The sequence below is a fragment of the Lichenostomus cassidix genome, chromosome 5 (assembly GCF_008360975.1).
Source record: "Lichenostomus cassidix isolate B80296 chromosome 5, HeHo_3.0, whole genome shotgun sequence".
In the NCBI taxonomy this organism is placed as follows: domain Eukaryota; kingdom Metazoa; phylum Chordata; class Aves; order Passeriformes; family Meliphagidae; genus Lichenostomus; species Lichenostomus cassidix.
Genome location: NC_139486.1, coordinates 26,802,171 through 26,825,089, shown reverse-complemented (window position 1 = coordinate 26,825,089; position 22,919 = coordinate 26,802,171). Strand labels below are relative to the sequence as shown.

Here is a 22,919-nt window from a genome sequence, read left to right as displayed (position 1 = left end):
CTATCAGAATTGGGTTTCACTTCCATATGAAATGTTTCCTTTTTTCCCCTCTTTATAGACAACTTGTGTGTGTGCATGTGTGTGTGTGTGTGTATAAATACAGAAAAATAAAATCTCTCAGTAAGTGTATCTATATATAAAATAGCAACATAAATCTTGCATATATTGAAATACACAAAGGGAAAAGCCCCATGAAAACAAAAAGCTGTAGCATAAAAGGATTTCTTACATGTGTTACTACTGGAGAGCCTCTACACAGGGTTGACAACAGGCTTACAATAGTTGACACCTGATTACTTAATTTAGAGTCTGCAGCTGTAGTTGGTGCTCCAGTGCTAGTCCGTCCAGGTTTGCAAGCTGAAGATGGTCCTGATACTGTCCCACCAGCAGCTGCCATGCGAGACAACAACTCCTCAGTTAATCCATGCTTAGCTAACGGGGCTGGGTCAACTCCACGCCGTGTGAATCTGTCAGCTAATGAAGCAAAGCATCTCAAAGCTCCATCTGAAACCTAAGAAAAACATGCAAGAGAAACTGATGAAATATCTTTTACTTAAGATGAGAAGATGCTAAGGGGATATCCACAAGAATAGAGGACACATACAAGAACTTAATTTTCCCATGTTCCCTTCACAGTCAATGAAAGGAGGAGTCTGGCCAAAAACTCAGTGTCAGACCCCAACAGTGCTCTGAACTACTCACTAAAGGACTGTACTGTTGCTGTGGTTTTTCCCTGTTGATAATATATAAAAATTAAGAAAACTATTTCTGAGGATCAGCATTAGGAGCATGTCCTTACCTATATGAGCAAAACCCCAAATGAACCTAGAAAAACATTCTTAATAATGAACTTGCCAAATTAATACATGTTGGAAGCCCTTTTCAAAACGTTTTTAGTTACAGATCTTCTTGTTACAGGAAATACAAGTATTTATAATCCCCACTAGCAATTGACCATTCTGACAATAGTTTCAAAAAGAATCAAAACCAACCCACAGCTTGGTATTGAAATAGAGAGTACTTAAACCTGTGGGTTGTTCTGATGTTAGAAACTGTTAAAGTAGCCTTCTAATAATAAAACTTACACACACACCCCAAAAAAACCCTAAAACAGCAAGAAATGAGACTATGAAGATTTACTTCCTAGCTTTCACACATTTACTGAATTTCAAATTTGTGCCTCAAGGAACAATGAAAACAAAACTTTCTTTGTAGTTTTATCTTCTATATTTACAGAATATCAAATATTATGTTATATTTTTACATATATAATTCATAATCAACTAATAGTACAGTGTTATATTAATTTGGTGCTTTCTATTAAAAGAAATGCTATCAAGCCATTAAATGATGCACCAACTAAGAACTCCCACAGTATATTGACAGTGAAGCTTGATAGTTCAAGTTATATTTAAAGGTCTACATATTTCTCTTAAGCACAAGAAATTTTCAATTGGACCAAGCCTAAAAATAGGAAAAAGTGGGAGAAGCAAATTTTACTCTTAGGTAACTCAGATTATCCACTGAGCACTTGACACAGGGACACGTAAGAATTTTTGTGACAATAAAATACAAATTCCCAAATATAGGTTTGTCACTAAAGGGAGGAAAAAATCCAACCAACCAACCAACCACACAGAAAAAACCCCAGTGACACTGCGGAAACAAGGCTTACTGATGATCCTCTTAACAATGCAGCAAAAAATACTGCTGGCCAACTGCCCAGGAAAGGATCCAACATCTTTTCATGTCAGTGTTGAAAAGAAAAGAAGGTTTTGCCTTTCACATCTCTCTTATCTATACACTAAGAGTGTCTCAATCTTTCAGATCAGGAGGTTTGCATAGGCCTATCAAGATAACTTGCTTCAGGCACATTTGCCTTTAAAGATGAGCAGTAGTAAACCACACAGATGGCAAGAAATTGTAAAAAAAAAAACCCCACAACACCTATTCTTTACCAACCTCTAAATCACTACAGTTCTTACTCCCTCAATTCAGCAGTCCATTTTCAAAACAACTGTCAGCTATCATAGACCAAGGACTTCAAGACAGTTACTCAACAACACACAGAACAACATTAGAGCTGTTCTAGAGCCAGACTTCCTGAAAACAAAAATCTTAAATCTCCATTAAGTTTGCAGACTTCTGGTATGGTCTGTGCATGCCAAACATTCTGAATTATCAGTACCCTTTTGCAAGAGATTTTTTTCTTTAATGTGTAATGGTCACTGCTTGTGTCATCTGGCATTTTGCTCCAGTTCTTTGACAATGCAGATTAACAATTCTGCCAATCTTTACGTAATTTGTATATACTTTATGGATCTTCACCATAACAGCTGTCAGAAATACACAATAAAGGTTCACTTATTTAACACACTGCATTAGTGGCACCAGTTCACAAAGCAAAAGAGTACTTAGAAAATATTTACATTTCTTCTCCCAAATTGCAAGTTTAACACAAAGGTTAAAAAAACAAAGTTACAGATAAGCTGTTCTTGGGGGCACATTCATCTGGTCTGAACTCGTCCCTCAAGTGGTGTTACTAACTGGCAGCCCATACAAAAAGTGACCAAACCCAACAGTGTAAAAGGATGAGGCAGGGAACAACAAAACTTGAAAAGGGACATTACTGGACAAACCTGTAATACACATCCAACACCCACTGTAATCCTGAGGTTTGTTTCATGCATAACACATTTCTCAAGGATACAAGTACAGATTTATTTTCTGTCATCTGGGTCGAATCTTAAGCACACTTATCTTTAAGCTTAACTGCTGAACAATTAAGTTAATTTGAACTCTCATTCACATTTCCAACAGTTCCAGCAACTGATTTTTTCAAACACCTTATAAATTGGGAAACAGTTAAAATACTACAGAGACTTAATGGTCTGAATTTCAAGATTAGGTTGCCTCAGATGATTAGTGTATTAATAAAATTATTTAATGGCTAAAACCCATGGTAGTTTGTTCTGAAATTGCTAGTGTATGACAGCACCCGCCAACTTTTTGGATCCAAAAATTTTTTTTAAATTATCTCACAGGCAAAAAGATTTAGTTTCCCAAATACAATGTGCTTAATAAACCAGACTGGATGCTAGATGTGTGCATGTAGAGAAAGGAATGAGGACAGAGGTGGCAGTGAAATGGGAACTCAGAACTGAGTATGGACAAGAAGCCTGGCCAGGCTACAGCAAGAATTTGGCTAAATGGCTATTTCAAAGCATTAGTACGACATACACAAAAGGATTCTACTAGTAGGAAGGTAATATCTCTGGGATTCATTTTCTAGATATTGCAAGAAATACATTATCTCAAGTTAGTAAAACTGAAATGAAGTGGAGCAGCATCTCTACTAGTATCATTTAGGCTGGCTTACAGTGTAATACTGTTGCATGAACAATGGATTTATTGCTTCTCTTAGTTTGGCAAAAGAAACACAAACCAAATTAATTTTTGTCTCTTACTTATGCTCAATTATATAGTGATTGATGTACAATCATAGAACAATAATTACTTCAGAAAGTGTCTCAAAATGCACTGAAAAAAGTTACAGGCTATTTTTCAATACAGTTTCCAGAGGTTAAATAAGACTATATTCAAACACCAGCACTTGAAGTCAAACACTAAGCAGTGTTTTTATTCTCTTATCATTAAAACAATGAAGGAAACCATTGTAATACCCAAATATAACAACTTCTTTGTAAACATAGGGTTAGGGAGGCTATATAAAGTTACCTAGTCATTCCTTTATTAAGCACAATGAAAGTTAAATTCACAGCACATTGAGCCAACTATTACATTACCTGATGGTCTTCATGTTTTAATAAACTAGATAGTGATTCCACACAGATCTCTAGTGAAGAATCCTGAGGCTCCATTTTGCCGCAGAGTCTGGATACTACAGCCATAGCTGAATGCAAAGTATCTTTATGAACAAGGTGTCCACTGTCACGAATGAATGTCAGAACACAATTCAACCCTCCAGCTTCAAACACAGCTCCTGACTCACGGGTACAGATTAATTCTAACACCTATGACAAAACAAAATTTAATTTCAATGAAATACACACAAGAAGTCAATTAGTTATATTCATAGTCAGATATTTATATCCATCTACAGAACTGGTTAAGAAAATAAAACAACAGGAAAATAGAAAAACCCCTCTCTTCCTCCACACCCAACAGAGGCCAAAGCCCCTCCAGTACTCTAGTTGTTAGTAGTTGCAGCTTTCTTCAAAAATATGGGATCTAATACAAGAAAATCCCCCAAAGGCATGGTCATGACAGGCGTTCATGAAGACAGGTAATAGTCTCTCATCCTGGGAGAATAAAGTCTTTGGATAACACACAACTGAGAGTTTTGAAACTTGTAAGAGCACTGTTACGCCAGTGATGCACTCCTGAGTAGACTGGAACTAGTAAATAAGAAATACATGCATAAATTCTGATGCCATGGTGATCAAGGCCTCCAACTATTTGCTACCAGATGGCCATGAGTTATGCTTTACATGTGATATTGGAAGGGTCTTCTAAATTTTTTTACAAACTTCACAAGGGTGCAGGGGAGCTGTAACTAGCACTATTGAAGAGGCAGCAGACAATTTTTTTTACAATAGGTCATTTATCTGTATCTGGAGCAATTCTTCATTTCTTTTGTAGCGTATAAATAGCCCTTAGTGTTCTATTAGCATTCTAGTCATACATGATAAATATAAAACCTTTCTTCTAATGTTTGTTTTTGTTTCTTTTTGTATACATTTTTTAAAAGAAAATTGAGCTGTGAAGAGCAGCAGACTGACAGTAAGGATAAGCACTCCTTAAAAAGTGTCAGCATGTACACTTTTGTCATAGTCTATGTTTTTGCATCACATTTTAATAAAATAAATAGAATGACGAAGCTCTTTAAAAATTGCAAATTATCCAGTTACTTCATAAAAACAAGCAGTTATTAAGTACACATACCTTCACACATTGCTCAGCCAAATCTCTGCTTGTTCTGTTGTTAAGTTCCACAACTACTAAACGATTACAAAGTGCCTTGATAGCTCCATCCACTCCCACAATCCTACGGGTGCACTCAGCTGATACATCCAGGTAATATGTTATGGCACGAGCTGTTACTTCCAATACATTGTCTGGAGCACTTTCATCAAGGAAAATTTTGCATAGTGCTGGCAAAAAAGTTCGAGGAGGGCATCTGCAGGAAGAAAACCCACAACACATTACTATGCTGTGCAAACTTCTCTACATTAAGCAACTTCATACACTTCCACATTAACACATTAATGCTTTCCACGCACACATCATTTTCTCAACTAAGTTGATAGTTGGTTCAGAACATTCCTCTAGAACACTACATCTCATAGACACATGAAAATTCAAGTAGGTAATCTGAAAAGATGATGCTTTACGAAGCCAGAAGAAAAAACACTATTGAAATTTTACAGTCATACAGGGGAAAAATTTGTCTTGCTGGGAATTTTTTCTAGGAATTAACCTCACAGTACCAAACAAAATGCATGTTTTCTTAACAGAGCTTCAAGGTTCAGGATGATTAATAGCTACCTACTTAATAATGAAATTTTATATACAAAGACTAAAGATTTTGGGTTTAATACACAATTTAATTCTGAATAGTCCTTCTTCTCGGTGTTATTTCCCTTGTCTTTCTATCCTATTTCAGTCTCCTCCCCTACCCCCTGCCTCATTATTTTCCCTTAATCACACTGAGAACATATTTAATTAACATAGCTTGCATCTATTGCATTTTCTCTCCATATCCATGTCTCAGTAGCTTCTGGCTCTCCTCTTTATTGTTAGCCTCATTTCCATATGCAAGGATGGTGAAGAACATCCCCAAAACTTCGAAACTTCGAAAAAAGCAAGCTGCAATGGTCCTTCTTCTATCCCTCTGATAATACGGAATACAAACTGAAATAATACTTTGCATTATTAAGATTGCTGTGGATAAGACTGATTTGGATCAAAAGTTCTAAGACATGGAGCTATATTTTAAGTCCATTTCTTTTCTAGTAGCGTATTTACTTAACTCTAAATAACTTAGCGTTATGATGGCTCAGCACAGTGGTACAAGACTTCCCAGGTGATGGTGGGGAATTAAGTGAAGGGGATGTATACTGTGACAGTAGTCAAAATAGCTGGATCCCTCAACCCCAGATATAGGAGACCAGACTAAATCTACAGGAAGCAAATATTGCAACTTTTTCTTCAAGTAGGGTTTTGGTTTTCAAAAGATGGCCTAAAACTTTCCTGAATCTCAAAAAGAAAGAATAACAACATGTTTTTTGGTCTGGAAGACAGGTGAAGTACTTGTTGATGAGTCATTCTGAAGACTCAGAGGTCATTCAGTATCCTATCTGGTATGCAATGACTCATACAAAGGTACCAAATCCTGGGACAGCAAAATGCTCATAGTTACCATCAAGATCTTACCATGTTTTATGAAGTAATTAATAATGCTGCCTGACAAATAAAAAACATTACCCAATGATACTTAATGACAAATTAACAACTGAAGCTTCAATAAAGCCCAATCACATATGTAAAACTTACATTGGCCTATCCAGCCTATACTGTCTGCTGTTCTTAAGAAATTTGCTATTTAACTCTGCATGTTTAAGAAGGGTTTATATAGTAACTTTGTATTTTAGACATTATCCACTGTGGGGAAAAAAAAAAGTCTGAAATTTGTACTCATTATTAGATGACTACCATGTGCTGACACAAGAAGCACTTCGATACATAAAATTTAAAGTGGGCAATGTGCTCAATGGTTTTGGTGCTGGATCTTTTATATTGAATTTTATGCAACACCAGGCAGGTCCTAAAACATTGTTATGAACAATGTTCTTCAAACTATTTTACAAGAAAAAATATCCAATAAACATAAATCTTAAAAAGCTCCAAACAAACCAAACCCACACGTGTTTTACGAAGTGGAAGGGAGGGAGCTCCACTGTCTACTTTAATGCTAGTAGGAGTAGTAAACCATTTTTCTTAGATGGCCAGAAAGCTGAAGAAAGTTAAAAGCCATATTTTGCAAATATAAGACTTAGTTTTTAACCCTATGATTTAAGAGCTTTTAAAGAGACACAATACAAAAGGAACTTGGATGTGATTTTTTTAAACGGAAATTAAAACATTTGGAAGAAATCCATTTCTGTCCTTAAAACACCTAACCCCTGGAGCCAATTACCCAGCAGACACAGCAAAAATACTAAATTACTAAGAGCATGTCATTGATATTGAATTCTTTGTCAGCACACAAACGCCAGTGCACTGTATCAGCAACGCTCCCCTTACAAAAACACAGCTCTCTAGCAAAAACTTAAGGATTCTGGATTATTTTAAAATGACCTTTATGCCAGAACCTCTAGCTACATTAGTCACAGGCCACACTTTTTCAATCAGCAAGTACAGAACAATCTCCACTTGCTGTCAGGACACTTATTTTCTGACTCAGATGAATGCTTTCCAGTCCTCCCATAAGAAAACCATGTTTTATCATAACATTTCAGGAGGAAACCCTAGTTAGCTACACAGGAACTCTTGGTAGATACATACAGAATCATAGAATGGCCTGGGTTGAAAGGGACCTTAAAGATCATTCAGTTCCTGTGGCTAGCACAGGCCTTTCCCATGAGAACTCTTTTTGTGTTTTATAAATAAAGATAAAGTTTGGATGTTATTAAAAACAGTGTCTCAAGATCTGGATGGTGCAGGCCTGGCCAATCAGGCCTAGGGGGAGGTTTCTAACTGACCAATCTGGGTAACCTTTGAAAACTCTATATATATGATGAAATCAAAACAATAAAGGTCTTTCCTTCTTGCCACTGAGAACTGACTTCATTACTCTACTAGCTGCTCAACAGCGACAAGTTCCAACCCTCCTGCCATGGGCAGGAACACCTTTCACTAGACTAGGTTGCTCAGAGCCCAGCCCACCCCTGCCTTGAACACTTCCAGGCATGGGGCATCCACAGCTTCTCCGGGCAACTATATCAGGTTTGTGTGGCCAGGTTTTGGTAGCAGCGGGAGCTACAAGGGTGGCTTCTGTAAGAAGCTGCCAGAAGCTTACCCCCTTGCTCTGTCACTACATGGTCTTCTAAAAAGTCCCTCTACAGCTTTCTTGTAAGCTTCCTTCAGGTACTGGAAGGCCCTAATTAGGTCACCCCAAAGCCTTCTCTTCTCCAGGCTGAACAATCCAGATTTTCGCAGCCTTTCCTCACATGAGAGGTGCTCCATCCCTCTAATCCTCACAGCCCTCCTCTGGACTCACTCCAGCAGGTCAATGTCCTTCCTGTGCTGGGGACCCCAGAGCTGATGCAGCACTACAGGTGGGGTCTCACCAGAGCAGAGGGGCACAATCCCCTCCCTCTCCCTGCTGCCCACACAGCTTTGGATGCAGCCCAGGATACCATTGGCTCTCTGGGCTGGGAGTGCCCATGGCTGGGTCATGTCCAGCCTTTCACCCAACAGCACCCCCAAGTCCTTCTGGGCAGGGCTGCTCTGCTCTTCCCTCAGCCTATGCTGATACCAGGGGTTGTCTGAACCAGGTGTATCACCTTGTATTTCATCTTGTTAAAACTCATGGGAATCCCATGTGCCCACTTCTTGAGCTTGTCCAGGTCCCTCTGGATGGCGTCCCATCCTTCAGGCGTGTCAACCACACCACTCAGCTTGGTGTCATCTGCAAACTTGCTGAGGGTGCACTCAATCCCTCTGTCTGTGTCACATATATGAAGATATTAAATGACACTGGTCCCAAAACAGATCCCTGAGGGACACCACTTGTCACTGATGTCCATCAGAACTCTGAGCCATTGACTACCCTCTGGATGTGACCATCCAACCAATTCCTAATCCATCGAACAGTCCATCCAGCAAATCCTTCTCTCTCCAATTTTGAGAGAATGGTGTTAGTTCCTGTCAAAGGCTTTACAGAAGTCCAGATCAATGACACCTGTAGCCTTTCCCCTGTCCACTGATGGAGACACTTCATCATAGAAGGCCACTTCCCTACAGCAGTGTTGGTCAGGCAGGACTTGCCCTGGGTGAAGCCATGCTGGCTGTCTCAAGCCACCTCCCTGTCCTCTATGTGCCTTAGCACAGCTTCTAGGAGGATCTGTTCCATGACCTTCCCAGGCACAAAAGTGAGGCTGACAGATTGGTAGTTTCAAGGGTCCTCCTTTCTACCCTTTACAGATGGGCTCAACATTTTCTTTTCTAGTAACTTGGGACTCCCATGACTTTTTATGGAGTCATGGAGAGTGACTTGGCAATTACAAACAGAAAGGTTGTGGAGTCTCCTCTGGAGATACACAGATTACACTCATAAGCACACACAGGCCATACGGATAAATTCAGATCTTTTTGGATTGCTCGAGTGCCCTCAGGCCTTATCAAAGCATAAAGTTCCAGACGAGAGACCAGACAGTACCAGTTCTGTCATTCACACACAGTCTAGATCAACAGTTCAGCCTGCAATAGCAGACAAGAAGAGTATACGAACATATCCCTTGTGCTCCAGACATGATCTTCTCAAACTAGTGGCTAAAAAATTACAGCATAAAATTGCCCAGCCATCATTTTGAAGGACTTCAGTCTTTATGCTGTAGCTAACTTTTCTATCATAACTGCATACAAACAAAAGTACACAGGTCAGCTTAATAGCAATCACCCTTTAATCCCCACATCTGCGCTAAGCTATAACATGAGTCTCCTGTGGTTGAAACTGTGAGCCTCAGCTCTACTTTGTCTCAGGGATAAGAAAATGCCTGGGTGAGTAGTGCCAGAGAAAGAATTAGCAGGGGTAGGTAGGAACACCAGCCCCACAATCAGAGATGAGGTGCAACACCGTCAGAGCCATATAGCAAATGCCCAAAGTACACCTCTCCCTTCTGTTCAGGGAGCTCCACTGGCATTTGACCAACAAAAGGAGAGGGAAAGTCTTGCCCTTATTCAGTGGATGGTTTTTATGCCTCAAAATTGTGAAAATGGGTTTTTAGACTAGCCCTTGAATCTTCATTCAATCCAATCCCAAGTGAAGGCACTAAAGCATAAGCAAATAAGCAGAGGGAAGAGAAATCCCCTGCTTACCTAGACGTAATTCTAGCAAACAGGCCACGCACAGCACCTTCTCAGGACCAACCCCTCTTTTTAATGAAGCATCAAGTAAGCAAACACAGTCAACACCAGCAGGAACCAAAGAGTGAGTCAGACAAATCACGTTATGTATGCATCATTGTTACACCACAATTCCAAGGTATATCCTTACTGGCTTCCTTAGGCAGGCCAAAATGGATCAAAAGGACCTCAAACTGCTTCAAATTATTTGCTGTGGAAGATTAAGGACCTTTAGTGATATACACCTTATTGCTGTTCCAACTAAGGCTATGCTCCAAACTAAAATGTATTTTGACAGGTAGCAAAGCAAAACATTTGAGGAGTGTCTACACCACAGACAATGGCTGCACATTGGACTCACCTTTAAAATACAGTCTACATGGGAAAAACAAGGTTATCAAAACTTCCTGGGACAGAAGGGAGGCTGGGACCAGAGCTACAGCACTGAATGAACTGATGTGACAGGATAGCAACCAATGGTCAGCTTTTAGTACACTTCTATCAACTGAAAGATGATGCTTTTGATTTCAAGAGAAAAATATACAAATAAACCTTCAACTACTGTAAGCATCAACACCCACCAAGGAGAAAAAAGCTAAGTGCATAGTTTCTAAATCATCCCAATATCAAAACTGGGTTCACATGTTGCTTTTATCCAGACTATATATTAACTGAAAGTAATATATCTCAGAAAAAAGAAATTATGAAAAATTCTTAAAGTTGTGGGCAAGGGACCACTGTTCACAATGACCTATTTGCAGTGGAATAAGCAAAAAGACAGTGGTGAGTTTTCTTTAACAAAGAAAAAATTATTCTTTAATAGTTTTTATTCTTTCAAATCAGAAAATAAGGGTAAATTGTTACCTCCAAAGTTCAGGTTTCTATCTAGGCCCTTCTTGTAATAAATATGAAAATGAAAGGAGAATCTTCTTAGATTTTCATTTCTAGGGAGCTGTATTAACATCACATTGGGCACTTCCTAAAGTACTTTAAATGTGTACTTTAGAAGAGTGATTAGGGACTACTTAGTGAATTAATGAGGTCACTCTGTGCTACTCCTTAGTGAAAGACCGACTTCAAGTTAATGAGGTTACTCTACAACCCACACTACAGCTCTTGCTAATTACTTAAATTCTTGCAGCTCTCAATGTCCACCCAACTTCATTCCTGCACTCCCAGGAGAAGAGCTGCTGTTACTTACTATCTTCCAAGTTTTCCACCCACCAGGTTTCAAAGATCTTACTGAAAGACAGGTTTGTCCAAAATAGGTACTATTCCATATCAATCTTCACCATTTATAGTCTGATCTATTAAGATTAGGGCATTAGAGCATTCTCTGTTCCCTGTACTGACATCAAGAAGTACACCACATTAAAAAGTGCTGGTTTTGTATAATTTATATTTAAATAAATATATCCATACTTGCAGAGTTAAAATTAGTTATTAGGTTATAAGGAGCATAATACACAAATTCTTTAATAAGCATTCTTTCTCTCCAAAAAATTTACATTATCTAAAAACATTTTCTAAATATCATGATCATCTTGATGTCAAGAAAGGCTAAGAAAATTTGTCAGTATAATTATATTTCTACAGAATTTACAGCACTATAATCAGCGTAAGTCCATATGCTGACACACTTCTGAACCTTTACACACACACACCCACCTCCTGAGAAACAGAAATATCCATAGGGATACAAAATTCTTAAATAGCTACAGCAGTAAGCTCCTGCCAGTGCTAATCCCTTAAACTCTAATGAAGTGACTCAGCTGATTTTACAGCCTGCCAACGTAAAAAGATACCAAGGAAGTAAAAATAGGCACTGTAAACTCATTTCTGTAATTACATTTCATATTTTAATGCCTTTAAAATCCTTAGCTAAAACAGAAATAATAATGGTGAAGACTACTGCTGTGCTTAAACAAAATCCAAAATAATGAAAAAAGACCAGTCCGGTTCATCCCGAAAACAGTTAACAACTCCTGCTAAGACTAGGGTGTGTTACTCAATTCCAGAGGAACCTCTGGATTCAGTTGATGCGGAGTCCCTGGCATGTGACAAAGCCTTCAGCGAAGCCGCCTGGTCCAAGACATGTGACTTGTGGCAGAAAACCAAGCCCAGCTGCCTGCCAGCAATAGCTGGATCTTTAATGCATACCATCTGCTGAGACCAGTTAAAACTGGGAAAATAAGGAATTATATGTGTCTACACTACTTAATATATAATAATTTTAGATAAAAACTAAAATACTTAAGTTAAATCTCACATCAGTAATAGTTTTTGAGGAAAAATATACCTGATAAAAACATGTCACACAACTTTAAAATTTTTAAGAACATCTTGCACAACTGATTTGTTCTTAAAGCAAAGCTAGTTTCAATTAATTTTTTATTAATAATTGCTTTTCCTTTCTGCAGTTCTTTCTATGGGAGGAGATCTCAGACTTTTCCTCATTGTTTCTTTTGCTGACAGGCTGTTTTGTTTCCACACATGAACCAAAACCACCAGCAAAGTAATCAAGACCATCCGCAAGAGAACCCACGCACCTGCACTGCCTGTTATGTATTCTTCTGGATCCATTACCCAAACATATTTTGCAGTGTTTTCATATAACACCATGACAATACAAATAAAGTCCAGAAAACATCTACTCCTGCATAAGACTTTAAACACACCATACCATATTTTAAAAGCACAAGGAGAAAGCTACCAAAAACTAACAGGCAATTTAGGAACTTTTTCCAGAATTACAAAATATTAAAACTTGCACAACTCTGAATTTCTACTCTTAACTGAAATCACAGCTCAGGCCAATAAAATTCAGCTGGAGAATTAACAATTCCATCCTAGATCCATTCCAACGGAAACTCTATTTCATTAGAAATTCAAAGAAATTAATTTAGAATTCAAATTTGACATTCAAAAACACTTCTGAACTTCCTTTTAGCTAAATAAATGACAGAGCTGAACCCTCTTCTGAGAGTTCATTACTAGGCAGGAAGACAATTAGTATTAGACATTTAGTATTCAATTACACATTCAATAAATACCAGTTGTGTAAAATGAAAAATAAGAAAAATCCATACAAGGAAACAGCTTCTACAGATAGGTAAGCTCTGTATTTCTAAATAAGTTATCATTGCTTTATTCTTGAACTTATTAAGGACGTGGTTAGGCTGCTTTTGGCATTTTTCAGCATCTTACAAAAGCTATGCCACATCTCAGGGCAGTAATTCCACATGTTTGTTCTCCAATCTCCAGCATTTTGTAAATATTTTACAGAAACTTAGTCCACAACAGCTGAATAAATTAACAAATGTGAAAGTACAGGTCTTTCTGCCTATGATTCCCACTAGTAGCAACCTCAATTGTGCAAACAGATAATGCTTTGAGTACATATTACATCTGTCAACATTTCAAAAGGAAATAAGCAATTAAAACAAAAAGTATGATTTTTGTGTATGTACCTAAATATGCACATCTCCCCACTAGCTTCTACTGGATTCCCAGGTGCTCAAAAGGAGAACTGACTTACACAAGAAAACTTCCACTTCCCTATTAGCAATCTACATAACATCTCTGCTATCTATACCTCTTCTTAAGAGGCCAATACTAAAAATCACTTGACTGGTAGTCACTCAAGAAAGGAAGCCCACAATTTGAAATTCCTATAACATCTCTTTTATTGGTCTCATCCAATCTGCTAGTAGCTGACTCTTTCAAAATGTCATTAACCAGCTGCCTTAACATTCTGTACCCATCTTTTGCATAGTATTTGCAAGAATCATTTCAGTTTTATCTCACACACAAAATTCTGAACAAGAAAAGGATACTTGATGATACTACTAAAAAAATTTTTTTTAAATGCCAGACTAATAAATAGTGACAATGTGATGAGTTACACAGTTGTCTGGAATACCCAGAGGCATGGGCTCATTTAAACAAAATGTGTTCTAACACATACAAATACCAAACTATAGATCTTAGTCTAGGCAACACATCAAGCCATACTTAAGCAGCAAGCAATCATATCCTTGAAAGCAACTCTGAAGATAGATAACTAAAAATATACTTACTGTACAATGTTTTGGAAACCACTAACTAAACTTGGCATGTTTAACTGTTAACAGTAAGTCAAAGGTACTACTATAAACAGCATGGACGATAACAACACTGGAAAATATTTCTGAAGAACATGTAAACTGAAGAACAAGAAAAGGGGAGGAAGATCAAGAGCTGATAAAATCTTTGTGTGCAGGTACATTCACAGTGAGAACACTAATGGCTTTTAATCTAAATAGGAAATGGTGAACTGACTGCTGTCTACAGAATGCATCAGTCTGGCCAATTCATATGGAAAAGAACAAGCAAATTTCAACAACGAAGGCAACTTAGGCATCAGATTTAATAGCAAAAGAGAGGGCAAAATTATGTAGGATGCCCTCTCAGAACTACTAGGTACACATTATGCTTGTATCAAACAAAATGCTCAATCCAGTAATAACTGCATAAAATATAAGGGCCGGAACAGAAGAGAGGATGTCAATTTAGACTTAATCTTCCCCTCTGGCCTTTGCAACCACTGAGATTCTCAAAATAACTAGACAAGGTTAATTAATCTCCACAATACCAGTGCCAATGAGACCACAATTCCTATTTTACAAAGAGCAACCAGAAAGACATCAGTATTTTAAAATTCTTATAACTGAAAAACAGACCAAAAAGAACAACAGATTTAAAAATCAAGAAAAATTCCAAACATTACATTGTAACAAGATTGCTCCCTGAAAAATACAGAACACACCATTATTTCCATCTCAGAAAACCGCTACAGAATGCTGAAGATCCCACCATATTGGAGGCCACAGAGTAAATTACTCCAGTGCTGGTATTTCACTGCTGCCATAGCCCTCTGCCTTCATTAACAGAAAAAAAACCAGTAGGAATCACACGAGACTTGCCATTATAAAGGTTATAAAATTTCATTTGGGAGAGATGTCTGCATTAGTCCAAACCAATAGTTCACTAAGAACATATGCTTTGCATGGTTTAAAATAATTAAAACTGCAGTCTATTGTTGACAGCAATACTTATTCTAATTTACTCATTGCTGCACTCCAGCACAAAACTGTAACAATGGTCTGACTTTATTTTTTTCCTTAAAATAACAAAACGAGCAAATCTGTAGGACAAAACACGAAACCATCTTGATACCAACAGAGCTGTTCTCTCAGCCTGTTAGTTTTGCCACGACTGTCAGACCTGTTAAAGGGCACTTTGCTGCCTGAATTACAAAGATGCTTGTAAAGGCAGTCCAGATTGTAAATATGTTCCTGAAAATCACCACTTTGGATTCCTATCCCTATCTCTACAAGAAAATTTGGTTTTCTCTATATAGCTTTGATTTCCTGGAGTTTTAGAACCTTGATAAAGACAGGAGAATGTAGTTCTAAGCAATCAGGTGGAGGTAAAGCTAAACTGTTCCATATTACTGCACATCTCAGTAGCTCACATCAACAGTCTTCGGTTCACTAGAATTTCTTCTCATAATTGTTAGCAAATGCAAGATAAAGATATATACTTTTTCCCTGGTGAATAGATACTTTGGGAAGAATGAGGTTTAGTGTGAATTAAAGTAAACACATATGATCCATAAAATAAACTGAAAGGATTTTTTTTTTCATACTAGAACCCTAAAATAAGACTCTTTGTATAATTTGTTTCTACTTGTCAAATGAGCTGACAACTCCTGATATTTTTTTGCTTACCAAATCTGTTAAGGCTAAATATACAGAGGTGACTTAGGGAATAGCCAAAGACGAAAATATGTTTTCTTCTTCTGAGCATTAATAACGTCTATTTCATCTGCTGTGTAAAAAAGGTTTTAATCAGGTCTTAGTTTGTTATATTAGTGTCTTTTTCTAAAAATTTTCATTGTAATTAAGGAAAATATATAAATAATATTTTTCTTGCTAAGTACTTTTACTCTGGCAGACAGGAAAAGAAAACAGCAACAGAAAGCCCAACCAGAAGAGTTCTCATTTTATTTCACCAAAATATTTGAAACAATCACAGGAGGTGAAAAAATTATAATTTGAAACACCTATGCAGAAAAGGGTTACATTAATAACATGAGGTTGTAACTAAGGGCCTCTACATACATTTCAATTGTTATAGGTAAGTTAAAAGACAACCTCCCCCCATAATTTCAATTAAGTTTATATAAAATGCATTCTTTAAACTCCTGTTCAAGTGGATTTAATAGCACGCAGTTTAACTACAATTTGGAACTAACACTTATAATTACAACAGTTTCACTGTTTCACTCCAACTCAACTACTTAACAGAACCATTTCTCATTCATAAAGTTTCTGTAGTTCAAGCTACTGGCTTTTGCTGCTGGTAAAATGTTAGCCATTCTTCATGCAGTGTTTGTGACTCATTATCACCAGAAGATGAATATGCCGCTGATTTTTGTAATGTTAACATATGAGTAAGTTCGAAAATAATGTAATTGGATGTAACACGTAAATCTGGGAAGAAGTAAAGAAATATCAATTATTTGGCAGCACTACCTGTTAATCAGCTGCATACCCCAATATCTGCTGTGATGCTGCTAGAACTCTGCAGGAACACTATGAAACACACCACCCTGCACATGTGCCTGCTTCCAGTTTTGAGCTGATCTGAAACACTAATTTCAATATCCATTATTCTTGTAAAGAAGCAAACTATTAGCTTTATCATTAACTATATCATTTCCTTGAGAACATGTTTGCAAAGTAACCTGGTTACTTTTTTTCAAAAATGAAACACAAGATTCTGAGTCCCAACACTGCAATACTTTTTCCCCCCTCCAACTTTGTACTTTCTTTGCTAAGTGAGATTGCATATTGCCCTTAACTCTTTAAGAAATCAGTCTGGAAACTGCGTTGTGGTTTTAGAGAAGGTGCATAGCATTCATGTCAATATTTTTAATGTGGTTTTGTTTCACAGCTTTGACAGTCCTCACCACATGCAGCTTTCCATCACCAGATGTACCTCACTAAAATGATGAGCTTTTTCTTAGCTTACATCACAAAGCCAAATAATTTCTCATGTAAATGTGGACTGACACTTAATATTTAAAGTCACTCTGAGCTCTGAAAAACATTTCATTCTCCAAGAAACTGTTTTAAGAGTCCACCTTCCATCTGCCAGTTGCTGAGTTTCACAGATGAAAAATTTTAAGTTCTGTCAACATATAACTAATAAAAAATAAACAATTCCAAGATCTTCAAATAATATGCACACAGCATCCAAAAACTTGGAAATGCTGTTCTTACTAGATGAAAAAAAATTTGTAAAGTCTAAAGGCTGGTTTTCTTACCAACAGAAAAATGTATCCATATTCTAGACCAGCCATGCACTGAAAATATTTTCAAAATTAGTTCCTGAAAAATGGGGGTTTGGCAGCCCTTCTGTCATACAGTAAATCTCCCATTTCAGCAAACAACAACTCCTTTTAAAAAACAGCCGAAAAGAAACTATAAAATATTATCTGTTATTATTTTAGTTACACCATCCCAGCACATGACAATTTTGGCTATTTGAACTGTCATTTGGAAAGATTTTCTAAATACTTTTCAAGATATCATCCACTTCTTAGAGAGTTTCAAAATAAATAAAGTCACCTTGAAATGCAGGCACCCATAAGCACCTGAGAAAATCCACTGGAAGTTCCCCACGGAGGACTGTATACCTTTCTCTGCTTCTCCCATATTTCCAGTTATGCAGTTCCACCTCCAGTGCTCATTAGACACCTCTCTATATGCTGTAACTCACTGAAACAGCAGAAAACTAACAACCACCTCCAGCAGGTTTAAAGAGCAGCTTGCTCTTTCAGGGAATTAGAGGAGTCCAATAAGCTCTGACAGTGGCAGGAACAAGAATATTGTTGGGAGGAATAAAAGCAGTGGGTGATAAATGGGAATAAGGTAACGAGCTACCATGTCAGCGCACCAAATACATGGTACCAGATCATATACTTCAGTATATCATCAGAGCCAATAAAAAGTAGCAGTTTTAACATTATTGCAAAATCACTTCAATAGGCAGAGAACCTTGGTAAGTTCTTCCCAATTTACATTTCATTCTGTTCTTTTTGAGGAAAACTTAAAAGACCAAAAGAAATAGAGAGCTTAGAATACCAGTAAAATTAAACTATAACAAGACTCAAACCGAAAACTAAAATGCCAAATGGCATTTTAAATATTTCTTCTTTCAGACATAAATAACTTTAAAACCACAACAGTGCAATAACAAAGCACTCATTATGTACATTTTAAGGAAAAAAAAAGCACTTGGACTATTTAGTTCATTTATTTTGTAATAAGAGTCTGTTCTAAATAAGATGCATAAAACCCACAACTGCTTTATATGTTGAAACATTGACATTTCATTCCTGTCTCTCAAATACTCAGAAGATAACCTTAAAAACGTTTATGCCTAATTCTACTTCAGTATAGAACAGAATATCCTGAAGCAGGCAGTTCACCCAGACTCGTCAGAAAAATTCATTCTTAACTACCAAGTTTTCCTCTACAGTGGTGAACTCTGAGTATCAGTATCAGTAGTATGAGGACAGATAGGGAAGTTGAATGGATCTCCCTACAGTAAGGCTCCTCCAAGTCAAAAGTTTACCTGTAAGCTCACCAAGGCAAAGAACAGGCAATTTCAAATTCTAAAGCACCGAACAAAATTGTGTTCAATGTTCTGCAACTACTACAATTCCAAATTTTAGAGATGCGTGAATTTTACAATTCCTGTAATAAATGCAGTCATGAGAACAGCTTCTAAGAGGTGTCCGAAAACTGTTTCCTTCAGAGCTACAAAACTAAACAGTGTAACAGATACCTTCTTAAATGCCTCTAAATCCATAGTACTAAAAGCAGGATGTATCTAAAAAACACTAGCCACACTTTATTAGGAGAAGAAAGTCAGAGCAATGGAAAAAAAACATGGAAAAGAAGAGAGGCAAGAGCATGAAAATCAGAACTGAAGAAACCAACAAAGAAAGCAGAAGTTGTGATTGCTTACACTTTTGCTACCTCTTCCAGACAAATGGTGGGCTCTCACAGAAAGCAGTGTAACACAAACACAGCAACACCCAAGTAACAGAAGTGATTATATCAGCATTTTGTGCTGTGAGAAATGTAAAAAGGTGTAAGTGCAGAGACTGTGCTGTATGAGGTGTACAAATGCAGTTGAAAAGGAGGGTGGCATGAACAGCAAAATGCGTGAAAGAAGGGGCAAAATATATGTGTGAACAATGGTTATTATCTGTGATTTTTGCTTGGATTTATAGAACTCAAAAAAGCTACTATATCCCTTGATAAAAGTATTATGAGAGTATGGATGGTTAGATAAATCTAGGTGATCATTACAACCCTAATGCAAAAAAAACTTTTTCTCTACCAAAATACCAAAAACAAACCAAAAAAAAACCCCACAAAAAAACAAAAGCCCAAAAAAAGGCCAAAAAACCCAGAAAACGAAAAACCAAAATGAAAACCCAACCAAAAAACCCAAAGCAAACAAAAAACCACCACACCAACTCCACCCCCCACCCCAAATCCACATCTTTTAATTTAAAGAAATGTATTAAGAGTTGCAATCAGTGTCAGAACAGGCACAGCACATCACCCAAACAACATTACATTTTTAATCAGACAAGGGCACTTCACTTGACATTAACAGAAACACTTGACTTCAGTGATCTAAACTAAAGTTCATTTGTAAAAACATATCTGAGGCTGAAAGTTTCTAGGAATGTTAAATATTACATTCAGCTACAGAAAGAGGAAAATAACATTCCATAAACGAAAGCCAAAACTACTTACGTTTCAAAACAGCGATCCACGTTGTCTGACATCAGAAGCAGCATGCAGAGCTGTTCCAGTGCTATTAGCTGCATATCCCTTTCATCCCCCTGCCCCATCTGCAGCCATTCCAGCAACGTGTCTGGGTCCACATCTGCCATGGTTTTTTATTAAAAAAAAAGCCGCCTCCACTTCAATTAAAAAGTACCAAAAATATCCTTTAATTGTTGAAGCCAGACTAACTTCAGCACAATCAATTCCTCTCTTCAGTCAGCCTCACGCTTTTGCAGTTTTCACCTGGCAAGAAAAAGTAAAAAATGTAATCAACATCACAATCTTCTTGTTAAACTTCGGGTATTTGGTCCTCTCTAAAATGTATAGCACATATTTGGGCTGAAATTAAGGAAACTTCCACATATTTTATCGGCAAATGGGGTTTTTTCAAGCTTTACAAGCAAGTAAACAGTAATGAGTTTCTTCTGTTTTGAGGAAAACTCAAAATTAAAGCTAGAAAAATCATGCTTAACCCTTTTGTGTATTCTCAGAGCTAAAAGAAAGAAAGTGATGTCTTACCCATCCTGTTTCTCTAATATCACTTCATTATAAAGTGTTCAGTCTTATGAGAGATGGATTACCTCCTCACAAAAATATTCGAATATAGAAAGATAATTACACATTTTAAATAGAAATCCATTAAACAAAAAACTGATACGCACAATTACAGACTTGCAGAATCTTTGGAAACCTTTTATTAATCCTTCATCTTTTAAAATAGCATTCAAACATAAGGAAAATAGGCTTTTTGTGTGAAACGATAAAAAAGACAACTTAGAAATCACTTCCATTTTCAAGAGTTAGGGGTTTGTTGGGTTATTTGGGGGCTTTTTAAAAAAAATTAATTCATAGCTTTCCAAAAAATCCAGTGAATAATTCAAATAATTCACATATATGTAAGGAAAACAACATTATTTGCTGGCCCAATGCCATAGTTGTAATAGAGGCTGAAGACCAAAAAAGTCCCTTTAAAATGTTGAGATATTTTTGACCCGTGTGCTTACTTTTTTACTTTGTGTTTAACAAACAGTCCAATTCACCTCCCTTGCTTAAGAACACAGCAAACATGACTATTTTCATATAAAAGCTAATGGGTTACAAACCAATCTCTCCAAATCAGATACACAAGAAAAAAAATACTCATTTAAAGTATAACTTCGAGAAGAAGAATTAGTTTATCAAACTCATACGTAAATAAGAAATGCTGGACAGTGTCCCCACAAGCTGGGGGGAGGTGATGTGGGAGGGAGAAGCTTGATCTGGACAAAGTCTGCCAACTTGTTTACCTGCTGCTAATGAGTTAATAGTTAAAAAATAACTCTATCAAGGGCATGTCTACAAAAGGGACTCAGAAATTAGTATTATATGAAGAAACACACACTGAATCAGCAGTGCTCTTTCACAATAGCTTCTTTCACACAGCTTTGAACTCAAAGATGTGACAGAAGTACAACAGATAGGATTTTTATGTAATTTAGGACCATAATATTACAGATCACTCAATTATGCCAGTTAGAGATTTGATATTATCTTGCTCTAAAAAGTAATTTAATATTAGTAAATTGTTTTTCGGTGTTTTAAACAATGCCTATGATTCTCCGAGCTGTTTACAGACTGCATTTCCTGCTCTAATCCTAAATAAAACTACTTTCAGCCAGTAAAAGTGGGATCGTGTTATGTGTTCTACCTCTCCTTAACGCGACTAAATCGTTATTTCCGGGAGCGGGGAGAGGGAGAGAGAGACAAGAAAATAGCGAGAGAGACAAGAAAATCAAGAGAGACAGTGAAAGCGGGGTAAGTTTAACCCAGGCACCTGCTGTTCTCGCAGCCCAGACGGAGTGTAAAGGAAGCACGGCACAGCACGGGGAGCGTGGCGAGCGGCCGGGACTGCCGGGAGCGCCGCACGGAGCAGGGCCAGGCCGCAGCCCGGCTCACGCCGCCCGCCCGGGCCTGCTCGCACACAGCAGGTTTGGGCCCCGGGCCCGCGAGCCGCTTCGGGCCCCTTCCCCACACGGCGCCGCCCGGGGCACGACAGGCACCGCCTCCCCTCCCCGCCGCCCCCGCACGGGGCACCCGCTGGAGCGAGGGGCTCCCGGCACCGCCGCCCCGCTCTGCCCCGGCCCCTCGCGGAGACTTCCCGGCACCCGCCGCCTCCCCCCGCCCGCCGCTCCGGCCCGCTCCCTCCCGGCCCGCCAGGCCCGGGCAGCGACGCTCGAGTTCCCGGCGAGCCGCAGGCCGCGCAGGGTGACCCGGCCTGGCGGCTCGGGAAAGGCGCCGTCTCCCAGCGCCGGCAGAAGAGGCCCCGCGCCACCGCCACCGCTCACCTCAGTCTCCCGCAATCTCCTCGCCGGAGCCGAGCCCTCCTCAGCGCCGCGCCGAGAGCGGGGCAGCGGCGCGGCGGCGGCAGCCCGAGCCCCGCGGCAGGCGGCGGCCAGCGGCATCCATGGCGCTCCGCCCGTGCGGGGTGGGCGGGCGGGGCAGCAGCCGCGCTCGGGGCGGAGCTGGGGCGGCCGGGCGGCCGCTGGGGGCGCTGCGGCAGGCTCGGCGGAGAAGGGCCGAGCCCGCGGGCCGCTCCGCCCCGCGCCGCCGCTGCGGAGCTGCGAGCGAGGGCGCGGGGAGCTCCGGCCGCGGCCTGCCCGGCACAGGGCCCTCCCCGCTCGCGTGGCCGTTCTCTGGCCGCGTGGGGATTTGTTTTCTTATGGCTTACACCTAATTTCATTTCTTGCCATATTCTGGTTATTCAATATAATATTCTTTGCATTTTCGGCGGGGCTTACACTTTCCAGGGCCCAGTCTTGAAAACACTGGTCCCCGTGCAGCACCTCCATTAAAGGGGATCTGGTGAGCGGATTG

At 38.8% G+C, this 22,919-nt stretch overlaps 1 protein-coding gene across 9 annotated transcripts in view; it reads right to left on the bottom strand.

The window, feature by feature from the left end:
- HECTD1 (HECT domain E3 ubiquitin protein ligase 1) overlaps nucleotides 1–22,545 on the bottom strand; it is a 61,425-nt gene extending 38,880 nt beyond the window's left edge. For all 9 annotated transcript variants that reach the window (XM_085061945.1, XM_085061952.1, XM_085061953.1 and 6 more), the window contains exons 1-5: nucleotides 22,391–22,545; nucleotides 20,034–20,309; nucleotides 4,966–5,200; nucleotides 3,807–4,034; nucleotides 230–511 (exon numbers count right to left, since the gene is read on the bottom strand). In XM_085061945.1, coding sequence (XP_084918071.1) covers nucleotides 230–511; nucleotides 3,807–4,034; nucleotides 4,966–5,200; nucleotides 20,034–20,173 — 885 coding nt within the window. In that variant the 5' untranslated portion in view covers nucleotides 20,174–20,309; nucleotides 22,391–22,545. The remainder of the gene's footprint in view (nucleotides 1–229; nucleotides 512–3,806; nucleotides 4,035–4,965; nucleotides 5,201–20,033; nucleotides 20,310–22,390) is intronic.
- Between the last annotated feature and the right edge of the window lie 374 nt (nucleotides 22,546–22,919).